Source organism: Rhinolophus sinicus, linkage group LG10 (assembly GCF_036562045.2).
Source record: "Rhinolophus sinicus isolate RSC01 linkage group LG10, ASM3656204v1, whole genome shotgun sequence".
In the NCBI taxonomy this organism is placed as follows: Eukaryota; Metazoa; Chordata; class Mammalia; order Chiroptera; family Rhinolophidae; genus Rhinolophus; species Rhinolophus sinicus.
The window spans coordinates 39257592-39284718 of NC_133759.1; the positions used below are offsets into that span (position 1 = coordinate 39257592).

Consider the following 27127-nt stretch of genomic DNA (forward strand, 5'->3'; position numbering starts at 1 on the left):
TTTATTCTTACTGTTAACTGATTTCTGAGATAAATCTTGCTTATAATGTTTATCTTGACCATCTAGTAGTATTATCACCTAATAATCTTTTTCTAAGTGTTTCTTATGGAATAATTTACTGGTTACTTGTTAAAGCATTTAACATTATAAAAAATAAAATGTGAATGCCATTTCCTTTTAAAATTTGAACTTTTAGCCTCCTTTGTCAGTTGTAGAGCTGTAGCACCTCCTTATGGGGTTGATGGTAACTACATGAACATTCAAGGAAAGCTTTATTCAAGATTTCAGGCATATTCTTTCTAATCTTGATATTAGCAAGGAGTTAGGAAAATTATCAGTACTGTAATCCTATTGTTTCAGAAGCCTCAGTTTATTTTCCTTTTTCACATAATTTCTACTTAGTATTTGTCTACTGTAGTTTTTTCCGAAAAATGATTTTAGATTGTCCCAATTTAATTTTATTCTCAAATTAAACACAATTCAATCATTTTCCCAGTCCTTCCTTGGTGCTTCAGTTCCTGAGTAGTGATGCATGTTCTTTATTCTGAAATGTCTGTCAAGCGTTAGGATTAGCTTATTGGTGTTGATATTACCTAGCTTTAACTTGAACCTATGTAGATAATAGAATTCTATTTGATTTATTTTTTTTAAAAGATTTTATTGGGGAACGGGAGCAGGACTTTATTGAGAAACAGTGTGTATTTCCAGGACTTTCTTTTGGGGAACAGTAGTGTGTTTTTCCCAGGACTCATGAGCACCATCCAAGTCAAGTTGTCCTTTCAGTCTTGGTTGTGGAGAGCTCAGCTCAGCTCCAGGTCCAGTCGCCATTGTTAGATGCAGGGGGCACAGCCCACCATCCTTTGCGGGAGTCGAACTGACAACCTTATGGTTGAGAGGATGCGCTCCAACCACCTGAGCCATCTGGCCATCTGGGAGCTCAGCTACAGCTCACTGACTTCATTCTAGTTGCAGAGGGCGCAGCTCGCTGGCCCATGTGGGCATCGAACCAGCAGCCCTGTTGCCCAGAGTTTGTGCTCTAACCAACTGAGCCACCTATCCACCCCTATTTGATTTTTTTTTCAATAGGTAATATACTTACATGGTTCCCAGTTCAAAAGGTAAAAATCTGTTGCCTGACTCTGTCCACCAGCAAAATCAGTTTCCTTCTTCTGAGGCATCCACCGTTTTAAGTTTTGGGGAAATAGTTTATGTATATACAGGCAAATACATACATATCCTTCTTTACACAAATGAACATATGCTGTATCCTGCTCTGCATCTTGCTTTTTTTCACTTAGCTATTTAGTAGAATCTCAATATGTATATATATGTTGTCTCTTGATAGTAGTGATGAGTATGGACTCTGAAACCAAACTGCCTTGGTTCAAATCCCATCTCTGCCATTAACCAACTACCTGTGTGACCTTGGACCAGTTCAGTTTTTCCACCTGTTTGCCTTTGCTTTCTTTGGCTATAAAATGGGGGTAATAACAAATAGTACCTGCCTCTCAAAGTTATTAGAGGATGAATGAAATGAGTTCGCATAAAGTAAGCTGCCAGCGCGGTGACCGTGGGTATAACTCATGTTCTCGTCATTATAGTTATTGCTGTTGTCATCACCATTATTCTGTATCAGTACATATAGTATTTCTACATCCTTTTTCTTTTTTTTTTTTTTTGCACCAATATTCCATTGTTTGGAAGGTTATCAATAAAAGAACCTTAGAGATAATCTAGTTCAATCACATTTCATCAGTTTCCTCAATGTCAGAGAACTTAATGTGTGTAAAACCTTTGTGTGATTATACGGATTGGTACAATAATTTTCCCCCAAATGATCCAAACTGTAAAAATCTACATTAAGAAAAGAATATAAATATCTTTTCATATTGTAATTTTTAATTTTGAAACAAAGATTCAAATAGTAAATGAAACAGTGGTTGGGTTTCTTTCAACATAAGCACTTTATGCATATTTAAAACTAGCTAAATATTTTACTTGAGATGAGTTGGTTTCCTAGTTTGCCATTTTTGGCACCTAATCTTTAATCTTCTATCTTGTAAAAATTCATTGAGAATGGTTATCTTTATGGAACCAGAAGTAACATTCAAGTATTAGTAGAGTTGCCTTTGAACAGTTATTTTTCAGCTTATATCACATTATGAACAAATAATTACAGTTTTTGCCTGCCTACCTCAATTTCAATTTATACAAGTTTCCTTAATTTATAAGGGATCCTTCAGGTGATTTAAATTAAGCCTTTTGTAACAATATTGTAAAATAATAAATCATACTTATAGTTATATAAATAACTACATTTATCAATAGTTATTTAGATATTTAAGTGGTAAGTGTTTTATGTGTATAAATAGTGTTTACTGTATACTAGGCACTATTCTAAGTGCTTTATTTATATAACCTTTTTAGAGTTCTTATGAGGATTAAATCTATTAGATACTATTATTACTCCTTATTGAACAGATAAGAAGCACAGAGAGACTGAGCAGTTTGCCCAAGGTCACACAGCTAGGATTTGAACCAAACTCTGGTTCCAAAGTTTGTGCTCTTAACCAATGTACTATAATAAATTTGAGTTTTGTCATACATATTTTTGGATATGTTTTAAACTCAAAAATATTCTGTTTTAAGCTGACAGCAAAGATTTGAGTTCCCTTTGCTTATAAAATATTATTTAAAAGAAGATTGAAGTGGTCTCTACTCATTAAAAAAAATGATCTTTTTAAGGAATGGGTAGGACAGTGAGATATTTTGAAATTTTGTATTTTTTCCAAGTAGGCACAGATGAGATATTTTATCCATAGGGATTTTTTTACCCTGCCAAATAAACCCAAGGACAAGCTTAAAAAGTCTGGCAGGAGTGAGCCCTCCTGGAGTCTCTGAGCATCCTAAACACTGTGTGCATAAAACTTAATAACTGGCATAGCACTGTCCTAATCCTTCTGCAAAGAACATGCCATGTTAGAACTGTCGATCTATTTTGCTGGTATTTTGTAGGTTTATGAGAGTAACAGGAATAAGACATACTCCCTTCTCCAGTAATTTGGAGATAAAGGAATTAAAGTTAACCTCTGAGTAAAATTTCTATAAAACAAACCAAGACAGAGTCTGAAATCTGACCAAAGTGTGGGGACACTGTTTAATATGGGTAGGTTCTGTCTCAGGGAGGTAGAACCAGGTTCTAACTGTAACACAAGGTTAAAATAGAAGGGGAATATTGGAACAATAAAAAATGTGGTGCCAAAGAGGCAGTCAAGGGTGGGTACTGCCCATTGGAGCACGATCAAGGAGAAGGGGATTCTGCTCTAGAGGCGTTACTATTTCCTTGGCAAAACTCTTGTCTTAGCTTAGAGATTCTTAAGCCTCCTGAAATCTTTGTGCTGTATCTCTGTACTCACCACAGCACCTTCTGATAATTTGGCTTTCCAAATAGCTTACCAACAGGTAAAAAATACTAATCAAACAGATTTAAAAATTTTTATTAACAGATTAAAAAAACTGTATTAGTTGAAGTGAGGGATATAGATGAAATACCATGGAACATGATGGTAATTGTTGAAGCTGAGTAACGTGGTGGTGGTGAGAGTGTTCATGTTTAATACCACTCTTCTTGCTTCTGTGAAGGAACATTTCCATAATAAAATGTATTGGTCACAAAAAAAGTGCAGGTATTTTTGCCACTTGACTTTTGTATTTCCTTTTATAAATTTAGTAATTGGCTCTCTACTTTAAATATACCAGCCTCTGCTCAGTCATTGCAATTCAGGTTCACTTTTAGAAGATGATGAAACTAGGTATCTGAATTTGCAAGGCTGCAGAACACGCACTGATTGTGGGAAATGCCCAGAATAATGACCTTGTCCAGATGCTCAGTGATCAGCCAGCTGCACTTCCCTTAGAGGTACTTCTGAGTCACCTTTGCTGGCAGGCTTATTTGCAGTTATTTTCTTAGGAAATCTTTAAATCATTATTTCTCAAATCAGTAGAAGTTCTGAAGGTTGGTCTTCCAAGATAGAAATTCCTCTTTTGTGGGTAGTGATATAATTTCTGTATAATTTCTTCTCCCTGTATTATCATCCCCTCATCTTTAAAAGTTTGCTTGCTTGATTCTCTAGTTGTCTTTTAAGTCTTTAATCTTACCTTTCTCAAAGCTAATAAATATTCCATTAAATCCTCCTCCCTTCTATTTTTAACCAGGTTGGTCTGTCGGGGGAGGCCATAAGTGGTAAATATCAAAAGTAAATATCCAAACTACTGACTTTTCTTTATAAAAAGCATTCTAGCTAATAAATGAAGGGGCAATGATAGAATTATAAAATCATTTTGTAGCCTGTGAAGATTAACAGTGCTATGCAGTGATCATCAATGACTGCTAATATCACAAAGAGAAAAACAATCAGACATTAATGCCTCTTGGTAGAACTACACAACACTGTCAATGAAGTGTTCTTGGCAGAATATCAAATACAGATCTAACCAAGCCTCTATTTCTAACTACTAATATACAGAAATATAGCGGGACAAAATAACATGTTAAATGACGTTATAGAGACAAACACAACCTCAAAGGTGGAAAGTTCTGTCAGAGAAACTATTTGATTTTTTAGGAGGTAGAGGGAGTCCATAGATTAAAAGAAACTTGAGTTATCAATCAATTATAATCTATGGACCGTGGATTTGAAAAAAACTGTAGAAAACTGTTTACGATATGTTTGGAAGAACTTGAGTACTAACTGTTAATGGTTTTTAAGAGTTTTATATATATAGTTATATATACTGAAATATTTATAGATGAAATTATTAAACACTTGGAAATTGCTTTCAAATAACGCATTAGTGAGATGGGAGGAGTGAGTGGAGGTATGGCTGGAAGAATAGCCTTGAGACAATTATTGAAGCTAGGTATACTACTGTCTTTACTTTTGTGTGTAGTTTTAATTTTCTGTAATAAAAAGTCTTATAAAGTAACTTAGATTTCTAGTTTTAGTTCTGCAAACTTCTCGTGATTTCTAAACTTTGCTTGGATTTTTATAGCTGTCTCTTTTTACATTATTTTTTCCTTTTACTTAACTGAAAAAAATTCATGTAAATCTGATTTTTACAAATAAAAAATTTTTCATTGTGGTTACACTGTTACTCCTTTAATACAAAAATCTATTTATAGACCTTCAGTCACTGACTTTTTAAAAAATAAGTTCAAAGTTTTACATATGGGATTTTTTTTTTTTTTCTCCCTTCTCCGCCTCCCCCCACCACCACTCCGTTCAAGCCATTGTTGTATAGGACACAGCTCCCTGGCTCATAATACGCAAGGCTCGTATTATGAGCCTTGCGTCCCACGCAGCTCATGCCTACCTCCGGCTGCTCACGGCAGCCCAGCTCCCTGGAGAGCCGTTGTCCACAATCTTAGCTGTAGAGGGTGCAGCTCACTGGCCCATGTGGGAATCAAACCAGTGACCTCGTCATTAGGAGCAGGGCGCTCCAACCACCTGAGCTACCAGGCCCGTCAGGATTTACTTTTAAATAAGGTCACTTACACCTTTTTGTGTAGTATGTCCTATCTATTTTAACTAAATGCATCTTTCTTGAACTTAGTTGGTAAAAAGTTATTTTTGATAATACAGTGGATTTTAAATTTTTTACTTTTTATTAATTTTTTTTCTAAACCTGCAAGCTAATCAAACTCTTCTTCAATCCCTTTGAGGTCTTAATTTTTGTATTATCTATACCTTTTGTTTCCTGGATAAAAATCTATTTATAGCGTTCTAATTCAATATACAACTATTAATCTGAAGACTAATAGTCTGCTGCTTATGAAGTGTCCTGACCTTAAACATTGACTTTCTGGTTCAGTTTTTTTATAGTTTAGCTATTTATTTACCTCCAGCTTGGGTGCTCATTACCATCACATGAAATTGATTGTGTTTTTACTTTAGGTACCTGCTACAGCCAAGAGACAATGGAAACAAGTCATCTAAAACTGATGACCTGGGGTCTCTTCGATTAAATATATGTTATACAGAAGACTATGTGCTTCCTTCAGAGTATTATGGTCCTTTGAAAACTTTGCTGCTAAAATCACCAGATGTTCAGGTACTTTAAAATCTTAAACATCTTAAGTATAGTATTTAATATGAAAAGGCTAAAATAATTCTGTAAATGATGAGGAAAAAATTTCAGAGTATCAAATTTTATTAAAACAGCAATTTTATATATATATATATATATATATATATATATATATATATATATTTTTTTTTTTTTTTTTAATTTAATTTACCTGAACCTCAGTATTGTGGTTCCAATATGTGCTCCAGATTTCATCTCCGATAGTTAATGAACATATTTGAATTACTTTTACAGGCTAGTGATTGAATAGTTAGTCATGTTTCCTTGATTTTGTGCTTGTTTTCTACCTTTCTATATTCTAGCCGATATCTGCCTCAGCTGCTTACATTTTCGGTGAAATATGTCGAGATAAAAATGATGCTGTTTTGCCCCTTGTACGACTGCTGCTGCACCATGATAAACTTGTTCCTTTTGCCACTGCAGTGGCTGAATTAGACTTGAAGGATACACAGTAAGAGTTGTATTAAATGTCAATTATGTGTTGATATGGACCTTAGTTTGTCAAATTTTTTCATAATCTGTATCATAGTCTGTAAAGAACTGCTTACCATGTAATAAAAGGCAGTTCTTTTAAGTTAGCAAACAGTATCCACCAACAGAAAAATTAACAATTAATGACTTTTTTTTTTTTTTTACTGTGTCGAAATTTCCTGTTACTAGTCATAGCTTCTTATAATGATTCACATGTCACAAATAAAACACCAAGTCACAAGTTTCTTTTTCCTTATCCATTATATATCACCCTTATATGCACAGGTGTGACATTAGAAAACAATCAGGTGGCTTCCCGTTCTCGTCATAGTCTGTTGTTACACACACACACACACACGCACACACACGCACACTCAGTCTACATGTTTGTAGTTAGTAAATATGGCTTGCTTTTTTTAAACTTATTTTCTTATATTTTCAGTAAGTAGTTTTTGTAAGTTTGAAAATCTTAATGGCATCAAGCTTTTAAATGGACAGTAAAAATTACTAAAATTGTTCATTTGACCAAGTCAGCTATCTTGTATTATTGATTTCACAGCCTTTGTTTACTTGGTTTCACCTTATTTCTCTTTGTATTTCAGAGATGCAAACACAATTTTCAGAGGAAATTCCTTGGCTACCCGATGTCTGGATGAGATGATGAAAATAGTGGGAGGGCACTACCTGAAAGTTACATTAAAACCTATTATAGATGAGGTATGGAACATACGTACTCTGATGATAATGGTGTGTGTAGCCTTATTATAGCATCTGTTTCATCTAATAATCTATTGATGGGAATGATATATCCATTCATGTATTACTTAAAAAAGGCTTTACACTTGAGAAGTAAAATAAACTATTTCATCAATGGATTTTTACTCAAAGGGCAATTGTAAAAAAAGTTTTACCCAGCTGTGTGAAACTTTTCAGATGATATAATCTACATAATTATTTCTTTGTTAGTGGATTTCTGTTTTAGCTAGAGTGTCAAATACATGAGAAATATTTTTTTATATAGTTCTTTGGGAGTATTGTATACATTATCTCTGGATGGGGGTTTTAAAGTTTGTTACAGTTTTGATTTTTATAATTAACTTGTATATCAAAAAATATTAATTATTTTCATTTTGCCAAATTATTTTTAAAAGACTAATAAATGAAAAATCTGTTTTCCAGATATGCGAATCCTCAAAATCCTGTGAAATTGATCCTATTAAATTGAAAGAGGGAGATAATGTAGAAAATAATAAGGTATGTCCTTGTTATCTTTATAACTGCATTAAAATTGGCCTTAAAGGTATACGTATCTCCCACTTACGTTATAGCAATGCTGTATGGAGGGAGGCAGTGCTTTTTATTCTTTGCATGATGCCCATACTGTTAGCAGTATTTCCTATGTCTAGTTTTTAGAATGTTATCTCCTTATCAGGTTTCACTTTATTTTTGTTCTTGATTGTCCCTTTTTGCCCTAGTAACAATAGTGAAGTAAGGCTGTGTCTAGTTGCAGCCCCATTCTGGTCAGTCCTTTAGGTTCAAACTGATCAGGCTAAGGAGTACAATGACTTGGTCAACCGATAATTATAGTTGTCTCTGGGAAAATCATGATTGTGTTAGAGCCACAAGTTTTCATTGCAGTAGGTAACAGTGCTACAGTGTCCGTGTGTGTGTGTGTGTGTGTGTGTGTGTGTGTGTCCGTGTGTGTGTATTTCAGTTATTTCCCTTTGGATTGTTTTATTCTCTGTTGCTTCTTGTGCAGTTTATCCCATACATTTACCTCTCATATCTAGCTAGTCTAAATCTAATTTATTAAATTAGGTCAAGCTGTAAATTGTCCTTTAGCTGATGAGTTTAGTGAAGTGAAGCAGAGTTTGAGAATACTCAATAGTGACTGCCTATTTGATCTCATTTTCATTGCATGTGTTTCCATGAAGGTTATTGAACATGTGTAAAAGTCAAAATCTTAATGTATACCTTTTCAAATCCTACAGGAGAATCTGCGCTACTATGTAGACAAGTTATTCAGTACAATTATAAAATCAAGTATGAGCTGCCCCACTGTAATGTGTGATATCTTTTATTCTTTAAGGCAAATGGCTACTCAGAGATTTCCTAGTAAGTGCTTTGTATTCTAAAACATGCCGTTTCTTTCTCAATATTTTATTTTTTTGTAGGTTTCCTGTGTATTTGGTTTATGGGAAATGTTTACAGTTTATAGGTGCAGTCTTAGTTTTTAAAAATATTTCTAGCTTTTTTATGAAAATCTGATTTAATTTTCTTGTAATCTGAAAACATATTCCTTTTTATTTCAATATAATGATGAGTTTTTACTAAGAGTAAATCAAAATCATTATTTTTAAGCAAGGCAAAATTTAGAACTATGACATATAAGCATTTATATGAGGTGCTTATGAGATTGTTAAATATAATAAAAACACCTTTGTTACTTGTACTAACTCCCTTTTCCATGTGCATGCCTTCAACTACTGAGAATTTTTACGGCTGACTAGATTTGACAGTTTGAGATGATAAGGTTTTGGTGGTGATAAGTTTGGTTTTAGATATTAGAAACATCTCTGTTATAATATACATAGAATTTTGAGGAACATATCAATAACTAGCATACTTTAATTTTTGACAGCAGCTATGTCAAGGCTTTACATAGATACATTTCACAAAATTAAGAGTTGCTATCTCTGATTGTCAATACTTGGAATTATTCTAATTACATGCATCTCTGATAAGCAAATAAACTTGATATAGCTGTCTTTCCAGATCTGCCTGTAATGGCAGGGAGGGGGAGCTATTTAAATTATCAGTCTTACCCAGCTATGTGAAACTTTTCAGATGATTTATTTCTATAATCATCTGAAGAGATTTTGTGTGTGTATGTGCACACCTGTGTGTGCAGTTTCTGCCCTTCCACCAAATTTACCCAGTGATAAAGTGGTGGGGCTGAGTTGTCCAACTAACATGTAGATGAATTCAGACCTAGATGCCTTTGCTTATTATAGTAAAGACATAAACAATTAACTTTAATAAGTATACTAAATCCAATCTTTGTAACAAAAATAAAGGGAGTAGAGACATTAACATATGGAAAGATGAAATGCTGACTGAAATTATATTTTAGTGAGTTAGAACATGGTAACCACATGGAATGCTTTAGTGAGTGAACAGGCACAGCGCTGGCCTGTATTGTCTCCTGCTCTTATCTGCTCAGTACCACAGGAGGCAGGTCCTGCTCCCCTCAGGTGGACAATGAAACAGGTTTAGAGAACTTGAAGTAACTTGCTCAAGGTCCATGACATGGCCAGTGGGCAAGCAGAATCAAACCTGGGCCTGGCCCATTCCAAAGCCTGCTGCTAATCTCTGTACCCTGCACTGCTCAGTGATCTGGCCTTAAATATGCTGTACGCATGTAACTCTTGTTTACATAAAGAATCTAAAACACATTTTAGGATTTTTTAAATAAATGCAAACATATCTTCTTGACTGTTTTTTTGTTGGCTTAAATATTAATATGTCTTCGTACCCTCAGTAGACTACAGTAATGATAGTTTTATTGTCATAAAATACTTTCATATTTTCTCATTTGTTCTTACCACCCTGGGAAGAAGACGGGTTGGAAAGTGGGGAGGAAGCAATGAATGGGAAGCAAGAATTATTAAAGAACTACAAATTAAAATGACTTGTCAGTGACTACCTATTGAGTGACTTATAAGAATTAAAACTCAAACCAAATCCAGACATTCTTTCCCTTACCACCTGCTTCTCTACCATTTGATTGTTGGGTTAAGAGTTGCCTCCAGTCTGAAACGAAAGCTATAGGTCGATAATCAAAGCCACAAGTTGTCTCCATTTTATCTATTTTTATATAGGATATTGATAGTTTTTTAAAAATAAAGATTTCAGCTGAATTGTTTTTATTGCATAAACTTTGATATTATTAAGATTTTTGAAATAATATGCCAAAGCTGAAAACAATCTCCTCTTCTAGTCTTAACGGATTCAGTTATTACCACTAGGTAGTGCTAGATACTACTTTTATTTTTGTTGTAATTTCAGGAGTCTCTTGCAGATTGAGGAAAGAAGTGTTTTTCCAAATTAAAATGTTTCTGAAAACTTAGCAGCTTTGCCTTTCATTTTCTTTATTATTTATTGTATTTCTTTCAGATTTTTTTAGTCATAGAATTTTTTCCTTTAATTTAGTCATAATCATTACTATCATTTCATCAACTCAATCTTTACTAGACAAATTATATTAATCTATTTAGTTTCTTTTTTTTTCAATATTTTTTACTTTGTCATCGTTTTTCAATTCAGTGTTTTTGTGCATGACATGTCACCATTTTTTTCCTGCAGATGACCCTCATGTTCAGTATTCTGCAGTGAGCAGCTTTGTATTTCTTCGTTTCTTTGCTGTAGCCGTAGTATCACCTCATACTTTTCATTTGCGACCTCATCATCCAGTAAGTGTTGTTCTTCTCAAAGCTTTATTCCATTTTTATTTATTTTTATTAAAATGAAGAAAAGATAAAATATGCCAATTTCACTTGGCTATGTTTTCTTATACTTAAATTCACTGTACATTTTTCTTGGCCGTTCCAGTTTTTCAGAGAAGGCTGAAAATTCTATTTTTTATTGTTAAAAGGTACTACACAGAGTAATAAAATACTGATAATTGTTGGAACCTGGTGATGGGTACAAAGAGGGTTCATTATATTTTCCATCTGCTGTTGTGTATGTTTGTAAATTTCCATAATACAGGATTTTTTAAATTAGTTACAGGTTTAGTTTAATCTTTCATATATTTTTAAATCTCACAGAAATTTGAAGAGGCTCATTTCTGAAAGTTGTGGAAACTTTTATTGGAACAGTTTGTTTGCTATCTCCATATTTTTACTTTTTATTCACCTGAGATGATGTTGTAATTGTATGAGATTAAAACTTTTTTAAAGCATATAATATTTTTGTTGTGAAGTCCTATTTAATTATTTAAATAGGAATCTGAACAACATAGGTTTATGTTTCTTAACAATTTTAAAGTCCTTATTTTTGCTGTTTGCGTTTCCTTCTCATACAATGTTATTTCTGCTAATTCTTGAACCTTTCATGTCCCAAATATTTTATAATCTTATCTTAATTGCTTTTGTTGCTGATTTGTCTAACAAATAATAGTAATAGCCAACATTTATTTTGTGCTTACTTTGTACTGGGCTTTGTTCTAAGTACTTTGTATGTTTTAATTTAGTCCTCCCAATAACCCTGTCAATTCTATTATCATCCCTATGTGCAGGTAAGAAAATCACAATTCACTAACTTCTCCAAGGTCAAACAACTAATAAATTATGATTTGATTTCACTCAGTTTGAACTGGATTAAACTGGAATTTGACTTAGTTGGTCTTCCAGTCTGTGCGCTTGCTCCCTGTTCCTTCCTGCCTCTTAGGCAGTCAGGTGTTGGAGCCGTACAGTGTATCAGGCACTGTGCTCTGCCCTGGGGATGCAGTGAAGGGAAGACTCCTGCCCTTAGGAAACTCACTGACTAATGCAATGTGAGGAGGACCCCCTCAGTTTTGGAGTTAAACAGGGCTCTGAAGGCCACGCCTCCTCTTGACAATGGCCACTCATTTAACTTGGAGAACTAAATAGAACCCTGCTGCTGTGGCAGCAACACACCCATTCTTCTCAAAGGACAAATGGTCTGTGAGTAGCTGCAGCAGAGCGTGGGTCAGTGTCCTTTTGTTCACATGGCTGTCCTTTTTATGGCTGTGTCGCTGAAGCTGGACTGAACTCGGGGGAAGCAAACGCTTGGTAGCAACATTCGGGATGTAAACAGAACTCCTACCTCTGAGCTTGTGACCCTGCCTTGTATTCAGACTTGGATTTGCATATTCCTGGTAACAGATGTTGCTATAGAGTTTTTTTAACCACAAATTCTGTTATTTTAGGTCACTTTTCTTATCGGTATGCCAGAAGGATTGCTTCATACTGTCATAACTATTGCTTACCTTTTTTTTTTAAAAAAAATTTTATTGGGGAACAGTGTGCTTCTCCAGGGCCCATCAGCTCCAAGTCGTTGCCCTTGAATCTAGTTGTGGAGGGCGCAGCTCACTGGCCCATGTTGGAATCGAACCAGCAACTCTGTTGTTGGGAGCTCGTGCTCTAACCAACGGAGCCACCTGGCCGCCCCACTATTGCTTACTGTTAAGTGTAACCTCATCCCTTCTTTTTAAGAGCCTTTCATTCTAATTGGGGAAATAGGGTAAATGCATAAGATACACAATCTAAAACTACATATATAAATCTAAAACTAGCACCTGATTAGTACCAAGTAAGACGTATAGACAATTCACACTATACAAATTGAGAGCAAGGAATGATCTCGGAGACCTGGGAGTGATGGCATTGTCAAGACCAGTATTAAAATTTACAGAGTGGTTGGGGAGGAGAACCAATTAAAGGTCGTTAGATTTTATATTTGAAAGTTCTCTGACTTTTGAGAAGCCAGTATTAGTAGAGTAAAAGAGAAGAAGAAAATCAGATTGCAGAAGATTAAAGAATAAATAGGTGAATGTAGTTTTACCTAGGAAATAAAACAAAAGTGAGCTTGCCCTGCTGCCAATCATATGGGTAAATTCAGGTAAGTACACATGCATGTACATGTGAATGAATAGTATTTTTAAAACATGAGTTATGTTAGTATTGACATGGCAGACCACTCTTTCCAGAAATTTTATGGTGGAAAAAATAAGGATTGAACTATCCTTCTCACCATATTCCCCGTTCTTTCATTGATAGCTCCTTTCAAGAACTCAGCCAAGGCACTTCTCTAATCCTTCAATCTGGGTTAGGTGCCTCTCTTATGTGTGCCTGGAGCACCATGTGGCTCTCTCTGTCATGGCATTTCTTACACTGTTTTATAATCATCTGTTTATAGTCTCTGCGTGTGGACTGTCAGTACCTTAAGAGCAAGGGCTAGATCTTTTTCAAGTTTGTGTATCCCAAGCACATGGCACAGTTTCTAGGATAAGTATGTGCTCAGTAAATGTTTGGGAAGTGAAAATGGTAGCTCAGAGAGAGAGCCCGTCAAATGATGAGTTTTTTCCAAAATGGGAAAACCTACATGTGGTTTAAATAGAGAAGAGATGAGCAGTAGGAGAAATTTAAGAGAGAAGGGGGCTCACTAATACCAGATCAGTATCCTGGAGGATTCAGAAAGAGTGTCCTTTTTTTTTTTTTTTTTTAACATTTATTTATTTTAAGTGTGGTTTTCCAGGACCCATCAGTCAAATAGTTGTTTTGATCTAGTTGTGGAGGGCGCAGCTCACAGCGGCCCCTGTGGGGATAGAACTGGCAATCTTGCTGTTAAGAGCACCGCACTCTAACCAACTGAGCTAACCGGCCGTCCCAGAAAGAGTGTCTTTTTAGAAAGTGATGGTGTAAACCTTGGGAAAAAGAATAATTCCTCCTATGAAATATTATGGTGAACCCCATGAAATTGTTTTGTTTGGGTTTTTGTAGATCAAAAATAGTCAAATAATGGTAATTTCATATGTTCAACTTAATATAAGGAAAAAAGGATAGGATATGTTGTTTTGAGGTCAACAATGAGTCAACATTTCAGTTTAATTTAATAAATGTTACACAGCATCTACTATATGCCAGTGCCAAGCTGTGTGTTGGTTGCCAGATGTCTAAGGTACTGGTTGTCTATGAAAAATTATGATGGCGGATGGTAGCAAAGGGAAAGCTTAGAACAGCTTCTATCTAGAAGACACCAGGGAATCAACTGGCGCTGAATGGACGTCTGTCAAATAGCTGTGAGGGCCATGTTGTTGAAAACCAATCTCTGATAGGCAGAAACTATAAAATATGCTTTGTTCCTTTTTTCTAGTTCAGGGAGATGATGGCATAAAACACTGATTTTAAAACCAAATTTGAACAGGGAAGTCTTGGTGAGATTTAGTTTATTAGCACATTAAGAATTTTATATTCTTCCAAGGCAGAGAATTATAGGGACCTTTGACACATACAGTGGAATCCTGTATATTCTAGCTAAAACATTTCTGAATAACCTTAATTAAGGTATGTAACTATTTCATAAGTATATCATAATAATCATATCCCACATAGCCCTTTTTCTCCAGATTGCCTTACCTTCTGGTTGTTTCATCCCCTTCACATTCACTGCCTGTTTTCAGTGTGTGGATACCAAATATTAAGGAATGTAAACCAAAAACTAAACCATTTCTGTATCTACATTTTCTTCAGCATGTCTTTTGATGAAAGATATTGTTTATTTGAATCCCCCAAACAAAGATACTCTATATAGTGATAGGGGAATTAGTTATACAGATGTATGGATTGGTGAAAACTCATCAGGCTATATATATATTTAAAGTCAGTTCATTTCACTATATGTAAATTATATCTCAGTCTTTTTTTATAAGAAAAGGGAAGAAGCAAGGACTCGAAGGAATACTGTTAATCATATTATTTACATTTACTTCTTTCTGATAGAGAGACCTGAAAAATCACCTTGGGTAATAGACCCAAATAGTTAACCCTCTGCTTAAGATCCTATATGAACTGGGTGATTTCTCATTTCCTAAGTTGAATTTAGATCTTTGCTTTCATGGTGAAAAGAATTGATTATAGAAACTATATAAATTATTGAATATGGGGTTGGCCTGGTGGCTCAGGTAGTTGGAGCACCGTACTCCTAACCCCGAGGTCACTGGTTGGATTCCTATATGGGCCAGTGAGCAGCGCCCTCTACAGCTAAGATTGTGAACAACAGATCTCCCTGGAGCTGGGCTGCCGTGAGCAGCTGGAGGTTGGTGTGAGCTGCTGTGTGCTGCTGTGGGCTACCGTGTGCCACCATGAGCGGCTGGTGGCCAGTGTGAGTGGCCAGCAGCCAGTGAGTGGCTGGCAACCATCGTGAGTTGCTGTGTGCTGCCGTGGGTTGCCATGCCCTGCCGTGGGCTACCATGTGCTGCCCTGAGTGGCCAGTGAGTGGCCAGCATGAATGGCCGGCAGCCAGCGTGAGTGGCTGGCAGCCGGCAAGAGCTGCCATGAGCTGAGCCACCGACTGCCTCAGCCTGGGGGAGCTCAAGGCTCATAATACCAGCACGGGCCAAGGAGCTGTGTCCTACACAACTAGACTGAGAAACAACGGCTTGAACTGGAGGGCAGAGGGATGTGGGGGAAAAGCGTGTACTCTTTTAAAAAAAAAGTTATTGAATATGCTTAAATATGGGTTGAGTACAGAAAATTTGGAAATGGCTATTTTAAGTTATATGGTAGAGAACAGTAGATGCCATTGACATTTCAAAAGTGAATGCAGTTTGTTAGGTAATTAAAACTGCCATACTGTACAACACAACATATATAATAATTATTAAATTCTGTCTTTCAGAGATGACATATCATAAATATAATTACTTTGGAAGGAATTGTCAATATATGTGACTTCTTTAGCCTCTTAATTCCTTAGTCCAGTGAATTGTGCCCATCCATTGCTAGATTTTAACTATGTTGGTGGTTTGAATGAACATTTTTGAGTCACTGTTTTAGAGCAATGTAGCCCACTGACTCTATTCTTATACAAATTCTATTTTTTGAAAACTTAACAGGAGTTTTGTGTCTTTTTTGCATTCTGTAGGATGCACCGACAATTAGAACATTAACTCTCATCTCAAAAACCATTCAAACTTTGGGAAGCTGGGGAAGTCTGTCCAAAAGCAAGGTAAGTCTTTACACCTCCTGCTTTTTATTCACATTTCTAAATGTTGTTCTACTGTGATCCCTTCTCCCTCACTTACTCCCTCACAAATTAAAAACAAAGCAAAACCCAAAATACATATATATAGATTCTGTAGCTGTCTTTTAGGTAGATGTTGTGTCTTAGTCACCTGTTAAAGGAAATAAATTCATTTAAACTAATATATCTAAGAGGGGAGCGGGCCTAGTAAACAGACGCTAGTGCTTCTTGTTTATCGGTTTGCACCCTTATCATATGACAGCTATTGAGGAAATCTTCAGCTCCACGCTCTTGAAAAATATGATTGAATCCTTTCAGGCCTTAATCTTCAGCTTTATTAAAAATACAGTCCAAAATAAATAAATAAATAAATAAAAATTTAAAAATAAAATAAAATACAGTCCATTATAGTCTTAGTTCTCTACTTAATATACATAAATCCTCTGTGTGTTTTTTTTTCTTAGTCAAGTTTCAAGGAGACATTCATGTGTGAATTTTTCAAAATGTTTCAAGAAGAAGGATATATTATAGCAGTTAAAAAGGTATGATTGTTTTACTCTGGAAATATTAACATTTCTTACCATATAGCACTGGGAAAATAACATGTTTTATTATTCCTAGGTGTCAATCCCTGGTTTAAAAAATAATGTTTAAACTAGCCATCAAATGTAACAAGGCTGTCTTTTTCCCCATTTCTTCTCCTATGCGAAACTACGGGTTTTTTAGCTGTGAAAATACCTAAATGAATTTTAGTGACAGCTACTAGTGCCAGTATCTTAATGACACAAATTACATCTAGAGTAGGGCTTCTGAAAAGCGGCACTATTGGCAATTTGGTTGGATAATTATAGATTGTGAGGGGCTGTCTTGTACATTGTAGGACATTTAGCAGCATCCCCAGTTTGACAACCAAAAATGTCTCTAAGTGGCCAAATGTCCTCTGAGAGACAAAATTGCCTCTGATTGAGAACCTCTGATTTAGGGGTAAAGGATTACTGTGTGCCTCACGTATAGTAGGTACTTAACTGCCATAGTAAAAATTTATGAATTATTGAACATTCTATAAATGATATAGTCTTGTGGTAGTAACCTGAGGAAAGTTACTGTAAATTAAAATGTACAAAAGCCTACAGTATATAGCATCCTAACACAAGGCCTATAATATACAAAAATTACTGTACTTAGTAACTGAGAATGTTTTGACAGGATCTATAATTTCTTGAGTCTTTGGTTCTGAATCATTCTAAACAAAATTAGCATTGCTCTAAAAATTTGTTTAAAAAAAGTTATTTTGAAGTACATTTAAACTTGGCTTAAAGAAAACACTATATCTTATCACAATTCTAACTTAATGAATTCAAATTAGCAAGGCCAAATTTAAAGATTTCATTCAATTTCTGCAGCATGGTTCACAGTTGATTGGTAAGAGTATATTTTGTGGAAGTATGTTTGTGCTTTTTATTGTACTTTTAAAATTCTTACAGGGACTCAATAAATGAAAGTGATAATTTAAAAAATTAAAGCCAGTGGGAATTTTTCATCTAGAATAGTGTAAGTTCAACCAAATTTTTTTTTAAGCGTCCATTGAAGGCTTTTGAGGAGAAAGTCTTTCAAAAGAATGGCAAAGAAAAAGCTACCCTTTTATTTATAGGACATTGTTGAAACATTTGTGGGACAGTGTAGGCAGACTTTTGTTGGCAAGATTATGATGTACTGTCTTTTGTTTTAGGGTTGTTTTTCCATTTTTTTATGACCTAGGTCATAGTAGCATCTGATTTTGTTTTTTCCTGATATAATCAGAATGTGTAGAGTTGATAAGGTCAGTGGAGAAAGCATTCAAGGGTGCCAGTTTAGTCTGTTCCTGATCCACCCTGAGTCACCCACTCACATTCTCATGGACTGTCACCACAGTATGTCTCCTTCTCAGATTTGGTTCTACATTCCTAAACTAGCATAGGATATTTTGTCCTAATATAAGAGTTTTCTTTATTATTCACTAGAGAAGTCTGGATATGTGCAGTGTTATAAATTGCAAAACTTATGAAACCCAATTTTTCATTTCATATTGTTCTCACTAGTGACATTGACCTCTGCTCCAGAAGAAAATAGGTTATAACTCTGAATCCTTTGCTGTTCCTACAGTTTAGTAACAGTAACCTGGATAGGTCTATAAACAGAATGACCACGTAATTTAGTGTCAAAACCTGGATATTTTCAAGAGTGACAGGGAGTTCTATTGATTATGCTGGGACCACAGTTGCAGACAAGGATAGCCCTGAGCAAAATGGGGCCTATATTCACCCTGCGTATAGTCCCATCTTAATTACTGTGTTTTCTTTCACTTTGTATAACTATATTTACCCCATAATTCCTTATAAATCTACAAATAAAGTTTAAACTGTAATAATTATCATAAATAAATAATAAATATTGTCAAATAAATAAACCAGTGCCTTCAAGGGCAAAACTAAGAAATGAAATGTTCAAATCAGTGTGTTATACGCCATTAGCAGGTGGCCCATCTGTGATAACTGAAGATGTGATAGGACACTTCTTCAGTTCCCTTGGATACTTGTTCTGTATCACCCACGTATAATGCAAAAGAAACTCTGCTCTTCTTGTTTCTCTTACGAAGATTTCCTTCCAGCAAACTAGAAGTAAACATTCCATTGGAAAACTTCCAAGTGTGGGTTCTGGCGGGCAATCTACAGCTGTTTGTAGGAGAAAATGGCTGTGCCCACAAATTCTACTTTACAGTAGGCACTGGAGCCTCAGTGTCATTCTTATTGGAATATACTCTGTTTTTGTTTATTTTTTTGTAAGTCCTAAATGGCACAACATAAAATATAAAGGAAAAAGCAAGGATGTTCATTTGCGGGACAAAATAGGGATTCCTCTCTAAGAACAAGAATTGTTCTTGAACTACTCATTTCCCTTTCCCACAATAGCCACACAGGAAGCTCTTGACCAGTCAAGGTAGCATATTTATGAAGCTAAATGCTCTTCACTGGGTAGCTTGCCATTGTTAGACATGGGTACTCCCAATTTTCTGGAGCCACCACATTCACACATTCTCCATAGGAAGTTTATAAATGGTGATTAGATTCGAGGTTATTCCAGAAAACCCAGTTATACTTCAGTCATAACTGAAATACTGTCTCTTGGGCTAAAGTGAATTGTATATAATAGAAGTCAGCAAACTCTTTCTCTGTAAAGGGCCAGTGAGTAAATGTTTTAGGTTTTGCTGCCCACTTAAGGGCTCTGCCACATCTTCTTCTTCTTTTTTGTTTTTGTTTTACAACACTTTAAAAATGCAAAAACGATTTTTTTCTCGTGGGCCTTACAAAAACAGGCTGTAGGTTGAATTTGGCCCTCCAAGCCATAGTTTGATGATCCCTAATCTATAATATAGGTTCACAGTCCTATATCTAAAATCTTTGGGACCAGGAGTATTTCAGAATTCAGCTTTTCAAAGTTTTGAAAAATTAAGTATATGCTATGTATTATAATACTCCCAGTGGGACCTGGGACCGTACCCCATAATCAAATATGTTAATATTTCTGTAGTAAATGTATGAATATTTACACTAAGTAGATTCATACAGACTATAAATAGCCTTATCCCAGTTCTGGTTAAGTTATACCCCCAAATTAGTTTACTGTAAATAAAAATAAAAAGTATTTGTGCTTTACAGATTTCAGAATTGCAGTTAAGGGATTATGGATTGAATTATTTCTACAGGGAATATATTTTGGGTTTTAAGTAATTTAAGAATAAACTTTTTTGTCACCCCAATAAAATTTTTTTTTTTAATTAAAAAAAAAAAGAATAAACTTTTTAGAATACCTGTCATATGTAAATTAGGGACTTCCGCTACAATTAAATATGCTTTTAGCTTTGTAAATTACAATTATGTGTATTCCTTAATAATGAAGAATTTTACAGTATTATCAGTGATATTTAAGATAAACTGAGTTTATGCTATATCTTATCACAAAGTGTAATATTTGCCTATTTTCCCATTTAGTTCTTGGATGAAATTTCATCTACTGAAACTAAAGAGTCCAGTGGTACGAGTGAGCCTGTGCACCTGAAAGAAGGGTAATTTAATGAAATTAAACAGTAAAGGCGTGTTTTAGTATGGATGTTAAGTAAGTACAAATAGCATGGGTCTGAGAATGAGGCAGTCTTGAGTTTTTGTTCCGTGCTAGAACTGCCTAAGTAACATCAAACAGGTAATTTGCGCTCATTATCCTATAACTTTATGCCAGATGGGCATGATTCCTTGTCCATGCAATCCTAGAGTTGTTTTGCAAATATAATGAAATTATGGGTATTAGAGTACTTTGAAAAAGTACTAGCACTGTTCAGTCTTAGGATAGTGTTATCATTGGAAGTTAAAGGGGAAATCACTCATTTGGCCCTTTTAGTTCTGGATAGCACAATTATAAATATCAAATTAATTAAAGACTTTATTTCCTTAGTATGGCCAAAATAAATGCAAAACTTATAAATGGCAAAGACATTTTTATATATTTAATATAATCTTATACAACCTTTCATATTATTTAAAATTAAAGAGCAAGTTTTTGTTTTGGATTAACTATCTTAATATTTGTAACTAAATGTTCACATCTGTTGTTTTGGCAGTGAGATGCATAAAAGAGCTCAGGGAAGAACTAGGATTGGAAAAAAGAATTTCAAGAAACGGTGGTTCTGCTTGACAAGCAGAGAGCTCACCTACCACAAACAGCCAGGTAGTTGTGTTTATGCTTTATTGTGGGGCCTCTTCTTTCCTGGTTCTCAGTAATGATTTCTTTTTTGCTGCTTAATGTGACTCTAGTGAATCTTTTCACTAATAAAACTATAGTTTGCTGATTCTCACAGTGATGTATACAACTAAAAATGGAATAAGTGTTTGACAAGTGGCACCATGTAAATTACATTTTTCTCACACGTGCTCTGTTTTTTAAAAATCCCCAGTAAATCCCTGCTGTTACAATCAATATATAAGGAACAACATTTAGATCTCTTAGAAGTTTCTCTAACTCTCAGAGTCAAGTGGTTAAGAATCAGTATCAAATAGAGGAGAGTACTTCAGTGATTTGCTGGATAATATCAACCAAAAATTCCCATAGTCATACCATAGATTGTGATTCCTGTAAAGTTATAAGATTCATTGTAGACTTTGGCCAAGCCAGCTCCAAGATGGAAGTTTTAATAGTCTGCCTCCTGAGAAAGCACAAATAGGCCGTCTGTGTGAAGAGAGCTATCTTTCTACGGTGTGATGTGAAGGCTTCAGAGAGGCAAAGTTTCTCTCTCGGTGGACTGACACAGTGTTTAAAATCTCCATTGTCAGTTTATTTCATTGGGTTAAAGCATTACCTATTAAAGACCATTAGCTTCTTCTGGTATCTTAGCAAGAAGAACTTAGTATCTAGATTATAGATCACACACAGTAGAATCCTTTTCATTCTAAGTGATCAGGATCCAAAGATGTTCACGTAACCAAAAAGGTCGTTTAAAGCAAGAATCTTTTTAAAACAAACGAAAAGATACATACATATTTTAAATATTTACATATTTGTTTACCAATCTTTCATAAAGAGCCAAGATCTTTTCTTTGAGTATGGATTTATAGGTTGGATTTCCCTTCAGTCTTATGCAAATATACCCCTAATGCATCAGTTTTCAGGTTAATGTCTCCAAAGTGAAGCTAGAACTTAAATACTTGAAAAGTAATCCAAGTACAGAATCCCTTTAGATTTTCATGAATGTCACCCTAATCTTGTATAACTCCCTATATAAATCAACCTTATTTGTGTGGGTCTGAGTCCCCTTTTTTGAAGCTTTTCAGAGCACTTGCCTGATTTTCGAATAAATAATACACATGTTAGTAGGGGGCACATCACTTTATATATATTTCAGTAAGTTAAAATTACAACATGGAAAAATGGGATAAATAGGTTTGGGAACAAGCCCAATGGACTTGGTAAGCAAAAAAGCCTAACCAATGGAACAGAAGGATACAGGCTTAATAGATAGTAGCCTAGCAACCATGGGATGTTCAGCATCCCATGAACGTCATTTAGTATGTTTTACAGAGGAAACGGGGAGTCTCAGTTAGTCTATCAAATCTGTTAGGTAAAGATCTCTTAAGAGAGCTTCTGCTATGAATTCTGAACTGATAAAACAAAACCAGACATAGGATACCTTCAGGAGAATGTAAACTCAGTTAAATGGAGCTTAAGAATAGTTAAGTTACCCAGTTTACTCAGTTAAGAAGAGTAGAGTGATAATAACATTTTTTTGTTTCATAATTTCTTTGAATGGCCTAGCCAAAATGGCTGTTTATGTCCAAATATATTAGTAAGACATACAAAACCAAATGCGTTTTATCTTTAGGCACCCAATTTGTTATGGCATATAAATATTCAAATGACTAAACATCAGTAGGCCACATACTTGCCTCTCCAGACAGCATGTTTTAGGCTAAGCATATTTTGAATGTTTTAGAAGTTACAGCTTATGTTGAATACTATATAAATGTTCTTACATATATAGCAACATTTAAAAATCGCTGTCATAATGTGCTAATTATGTTTACATTAATGGGTACATTGATATAAAATTTAAATTAAGTTAGTCATTCTCCATGAATAAATTAGCTATTTTTTTTCTCATTGAAAGCATTTTCTAATCTAAGCCACTATTCTAAAGTCTTTGGGGTTAAGACTTTGAGACTAGGATGATAGCTTTAGGCCAGGGCTGTCCAAACTTTTTTCAACGGTTTTCACCAAGGGCCATATGCGGTAAAATACACAAACAGCCAGACCACTCACTCGAGGTGAAGTACGTATTGCCTCACCTGGTTTATTTAAGTAAACTAAATATATTTTTGGAATTTGCTGCGAGCCAATTAACAATGGATTGCGAACCACAGTTGGCCCTCGGGCCGCAGTTTGGACACCCCTGCTTTAGGCCCTTTTTCCTCTAGAAAAATGCACATACAAACTAAACCCAAAATTTTGCATATAATTTCAGAGAGTTCATAGACCCAAAGTCCATTCACAGCTCTCAAGAACCTCTATTCTGGCCAGTGATTTTAGGAGAACAAAATTTTGTAGAATGATTAGGCTACTCTAGATATAAAATAGAAACATTAGAAGTTACATTGTTTCCAGACATTAAGAAATTGAGCGTGACATTGGAGGAGTGAGCTCTGTCATACGAAGTTGTGAGTTTATTTACCAAACCCTACAATTGTAAGCATCCATGCTTGTTGCTTTAACTATTTTGATGGATTTTTCCAAAATGTATTACATGCTTCCTTGCCTTCTAAAAAAGAGTTCATTGAACGTAAGTTAACATTTTCTAGATGACTTGGGGCTATCATTGATAATATTAATTATTATATAGTGCTGTGGTTTAGTAACGTCTTCAGGGCTGCTTATGGGTGTCTGCAGCTGTTTACTCCCCAGCTAAATGCCTTGGACTGCTATGCTTTTTTGTGTTCCTGTATTTGCTGTATACGTTTTTTTCCTATCCCCTTTATGTTTAGGCTGTCACCTTAAATTTCTTGTACTGTTAGTGAACCATGATGTAACATCTCACTTCCATCTCCATCACCTGCCTTCATTTTGTGTTGCTAATATACTGTGAGTGAGGATATGGGTACTGTGTTTGTTAAAATTATGCATAAGATTAAGTCTTTGAAAACTTCAGGACTTTCCTCTATGGATAAAATACATGTGCTTTGGATTCCCTGTTTGGTTGTTCAACAAATGTTTTGCTTATTGCCTGTTTCCTTGCTGCTTTCTGGATAGCCAAGACTACTAGTTAAGTCTCTTGCTACACTTACTATGTGACTTTGGTGTCTAAAAGCGTTCCTCCCAAATTTTCTGTGACCTAGCTCTAAATCATTGAGTCCTTCACTTTGTTCTCTTACTGGACACTAGTATTCTGAATTTTTCTACTACTTAGAATCAAATAATACAGCCTTTTTCCAATTTACTGGAAAAGGAATTAATACAATTTTCTCATTTTTAAGGGTTTTTCTCAAACAAGTTATTAAATTTTTGATGCCTGCTTAGGTAATTACTAACAGCAACAGTAAGCAACAAATCCAATAGAACTAAATTAACATGTGGCAAATGAATATTACAGGGTACTCAGTCAGCTGTCAGTCATAATTACCTTGACAGTTTTTTATAGACCCATGTGCTTGTAATTATGGTTTTTCATATTGCTCTATTTTAATGCAGTAGTCTTCCACAAGTAAAAGTCCTTCTAGTTCTATGTTGGAGCCAAATGAGTTACTGATGCTCCAGCCTCTTCCTGTCCCATCCAGTCTCGTCTATTGCATTCTCCACATGTCACTTCACCAGCCTATCTCTTGTAATTCCTTTAACTTGTACTCTTTTACATACATGCTTTTGCGTATGACCTACCTAGATATCCCTTTCTTTCCTTCTTCCAGTGGTTTGTTGTCCTTTAAGCCTTAAGTTGTGTTAGCTCTTTTTTTTTTTTTAAATCAATAATATGATTTTTTTTTAATTGGGGACTATTGGGGGACAGTGTGTTTCTCCAGGGCCCATCAGCTCGAAGTCATTGTCCTTCAGTCTACTTGTGGAGGGCGCAGCTCACTGGCCTACGTGGGAATCGAACTGGCAACCCTGTTGTTCAGAGCTTGCTCTCTAACCAGCTGAGCCATCCGGCCGCCCCCAAGTGTTAGCTTTTCACAGAAGTCATTTATAAGCCACTAGCCACCTCAGTTGAGCTATTCCCTTACTGTGTTTCTTTATCACCTTAGTAATAACTTCTGTCATACTGTGTGGCCTTTCTCTTCCCCTGGTCTTTAAAATTCTCAGTGGTGGGGACATGTTTTTACTTCCTTCATTAAGGCATTTAGTAAATGTTTTTAATAAATGGTGTTCTTGAAAGAAGACCGTGTGTTCTGGATATGCTATCACCTTAATTATGTTAAGAACCACAGCGCTAGACTTCTAAAATTTTCACCAAGCATATAGATTATTAAGAAATTCATCTCTGAAATTATTTCCCGTGTTCTCCAGACTTGCTTAGATAGTGTCCACTTTGGGGAGACCTGACATACTCATACGCAGGTACATACATACAGCCTACATAACTTCCACGTGATCGCAAATGTTCTAGCTCATATAGCCTGTGGACAATATAAACGAAACTTCCGTAATGTTTTCAACAGAAATCTCAATACATTTGCGTTGACTTGGTTTTTACCTGCTCACATTTTCACACGCATGGCTCTGCAGTATTTTTTTCTCTATATTTTCTTTGGTAGCAATGGAGGTGGTAAAAATGGATCACATTCTGAATCTATCTTGAAGATAGCACTCACAGGATTGGCTAAAGAATCCTGTACCGAGAGCAGAGCAAAAGAGGCAGGACCCCGTTCTGTCCAGCACTTTTTCTTATATAACATACTCGTCTTTTTCCTGGATTCATTACTTATTTTGCAGGAATACTTTCTTGAGGAATTGTTTCAGATTGGCTTAATGACTGATAAATTTTCTGAGTCCCTGCATATTAAAAAAAAAAAAAGGTCTTTATTTTACCCTTACTCTTGAATGATAGACTGAATTTAAAATTATTTTCCCTCAGAACTTTGAAGATATTACTCCATGGTTTTCTAGTTTCCACTGTTGCTGGTGAGAATTTTGACATCAATCTTAACCATTCGCAGTCTTGTTTCTTCTTCCTAGAAACTCTTAGGACTTTCTTTAGCCTTCAACTTCTAATATTTTACAGCCAAGTATCCACATGTTATTGTTTTTTATTCCATTTGTTCAGCACTTAATGAATCCTTTCAATCTGAAGATTTCTACCTTTATCTCTGGAACATTTTAATTGGTAATTTTCTCCTGAACAGTCTTTCTATTCTGTTTTCTGCAATTCTTACTAGACGTATTGTAACTGCTTAATCCATCCACCATGGCTCTTAACTTTTTTACTTTCTGTTTCTTTGAGTTTTTGAAGAGTCCTCAGTAAGATCTTCCATTTTACTAATTTACCTTGCAATTCATTCCATTTAACACTATTTACTGTGAAATTAACTCTAGTGACATCATGGATAGTGTATGTGCCTGGGGGCCATGCACTTTTTCTATGTAAGCTATATTATAATTTGTCCAGAAATGAACAAATACAGCAACTGTAGGGTATGTGCCTGCTTTGTGTATTCACCAAATTGGAAGCTAGAAACTTCTGCCAAATTTGTAAACTGTCTGTGATCTCTGTTGTGTCCCCATGTAGATCAGTACTCAAAGACATGGCTTCTCTGCCCCCTAAGTTATTATACGTCTGATTTCCTCAGATGTCATTCTCTTTGTTGCATGTGTGTCCTTCAGAGTTTAGTGATTTCCTCATCTGTTTGGTGATTTTCTTTTAATTGGTGATTTGCTCATATTTGTGTTTTACAGTTAGATCACCCGCTTGAGTGTGCAGTAGCTTACCCCAGTGATTACAAGGCAGGGCAAGGGTGCTGGCGCTTGTCTCCTGCTATGGCAGCTCTTCCCCTCCTGAGGGCCAGCAGCTACCTGTGACATCGCAGTTCTGCAGCCCAGTACGCATCCCTGCTGCTTCAGCCTGGGACATATGCCGCTGTTGACTGCTGCTTAGCACAAGCACAAGCTAGTGGGTTGGGGGGAGGGCAGGGAGGGGGAGGACCTAATTGGCCCAGCTATTTCAGATGCAGCTCAC

General features: G+C 35.5%; 1 protein-coding gene across 3 annotated transcripts in view; it reads left to right on the top strand.

Moving 5' to 3' along the window:
* Positions 1-27127, top strand: part of RASA2 (RAS p21 protein activator 2) — a 102399-nt gene that overhangs the window by 65692 nt on the left and 9580 nt on the right. For 2 of the 3 annotated variants that reach the window (XM_074312934.1, XM_074312936.1), the window contains exons 10-19: positions 5955-6111; positions 6450-6598; positions 7221-7335; positions 7798-7872; positions 8610-8733; positions 10984-11090; positions 16288-16371; positions 16851-16928; positions 20415-20488; positions 21038-21147. In XM_074312934.1, the coding sequence (XP_074169035.1) occupies positions 5955-6111; positions 6450-6598; positions 7221-7335; positions 7798-7872; positions 8610-8733; positions 10984-11090; positions 16288-16371; positions 16851-16928; positions 20415-20488; positions 21038-21147 (1073 nt within the window). The remainder of the gene's footprint in view (positions 1-5954; positions 6112-6449; positions 6599-7220; positions 7336-7797; positions 7873-8609; positions 8734-10983; positions 11091-16287; positions 16372-16850; positions 16929-20414; positions 20489-21037; positions 21148-27127) is intronic. The other variant, XM_074312935.1, reaches the window with a different exon arrangement.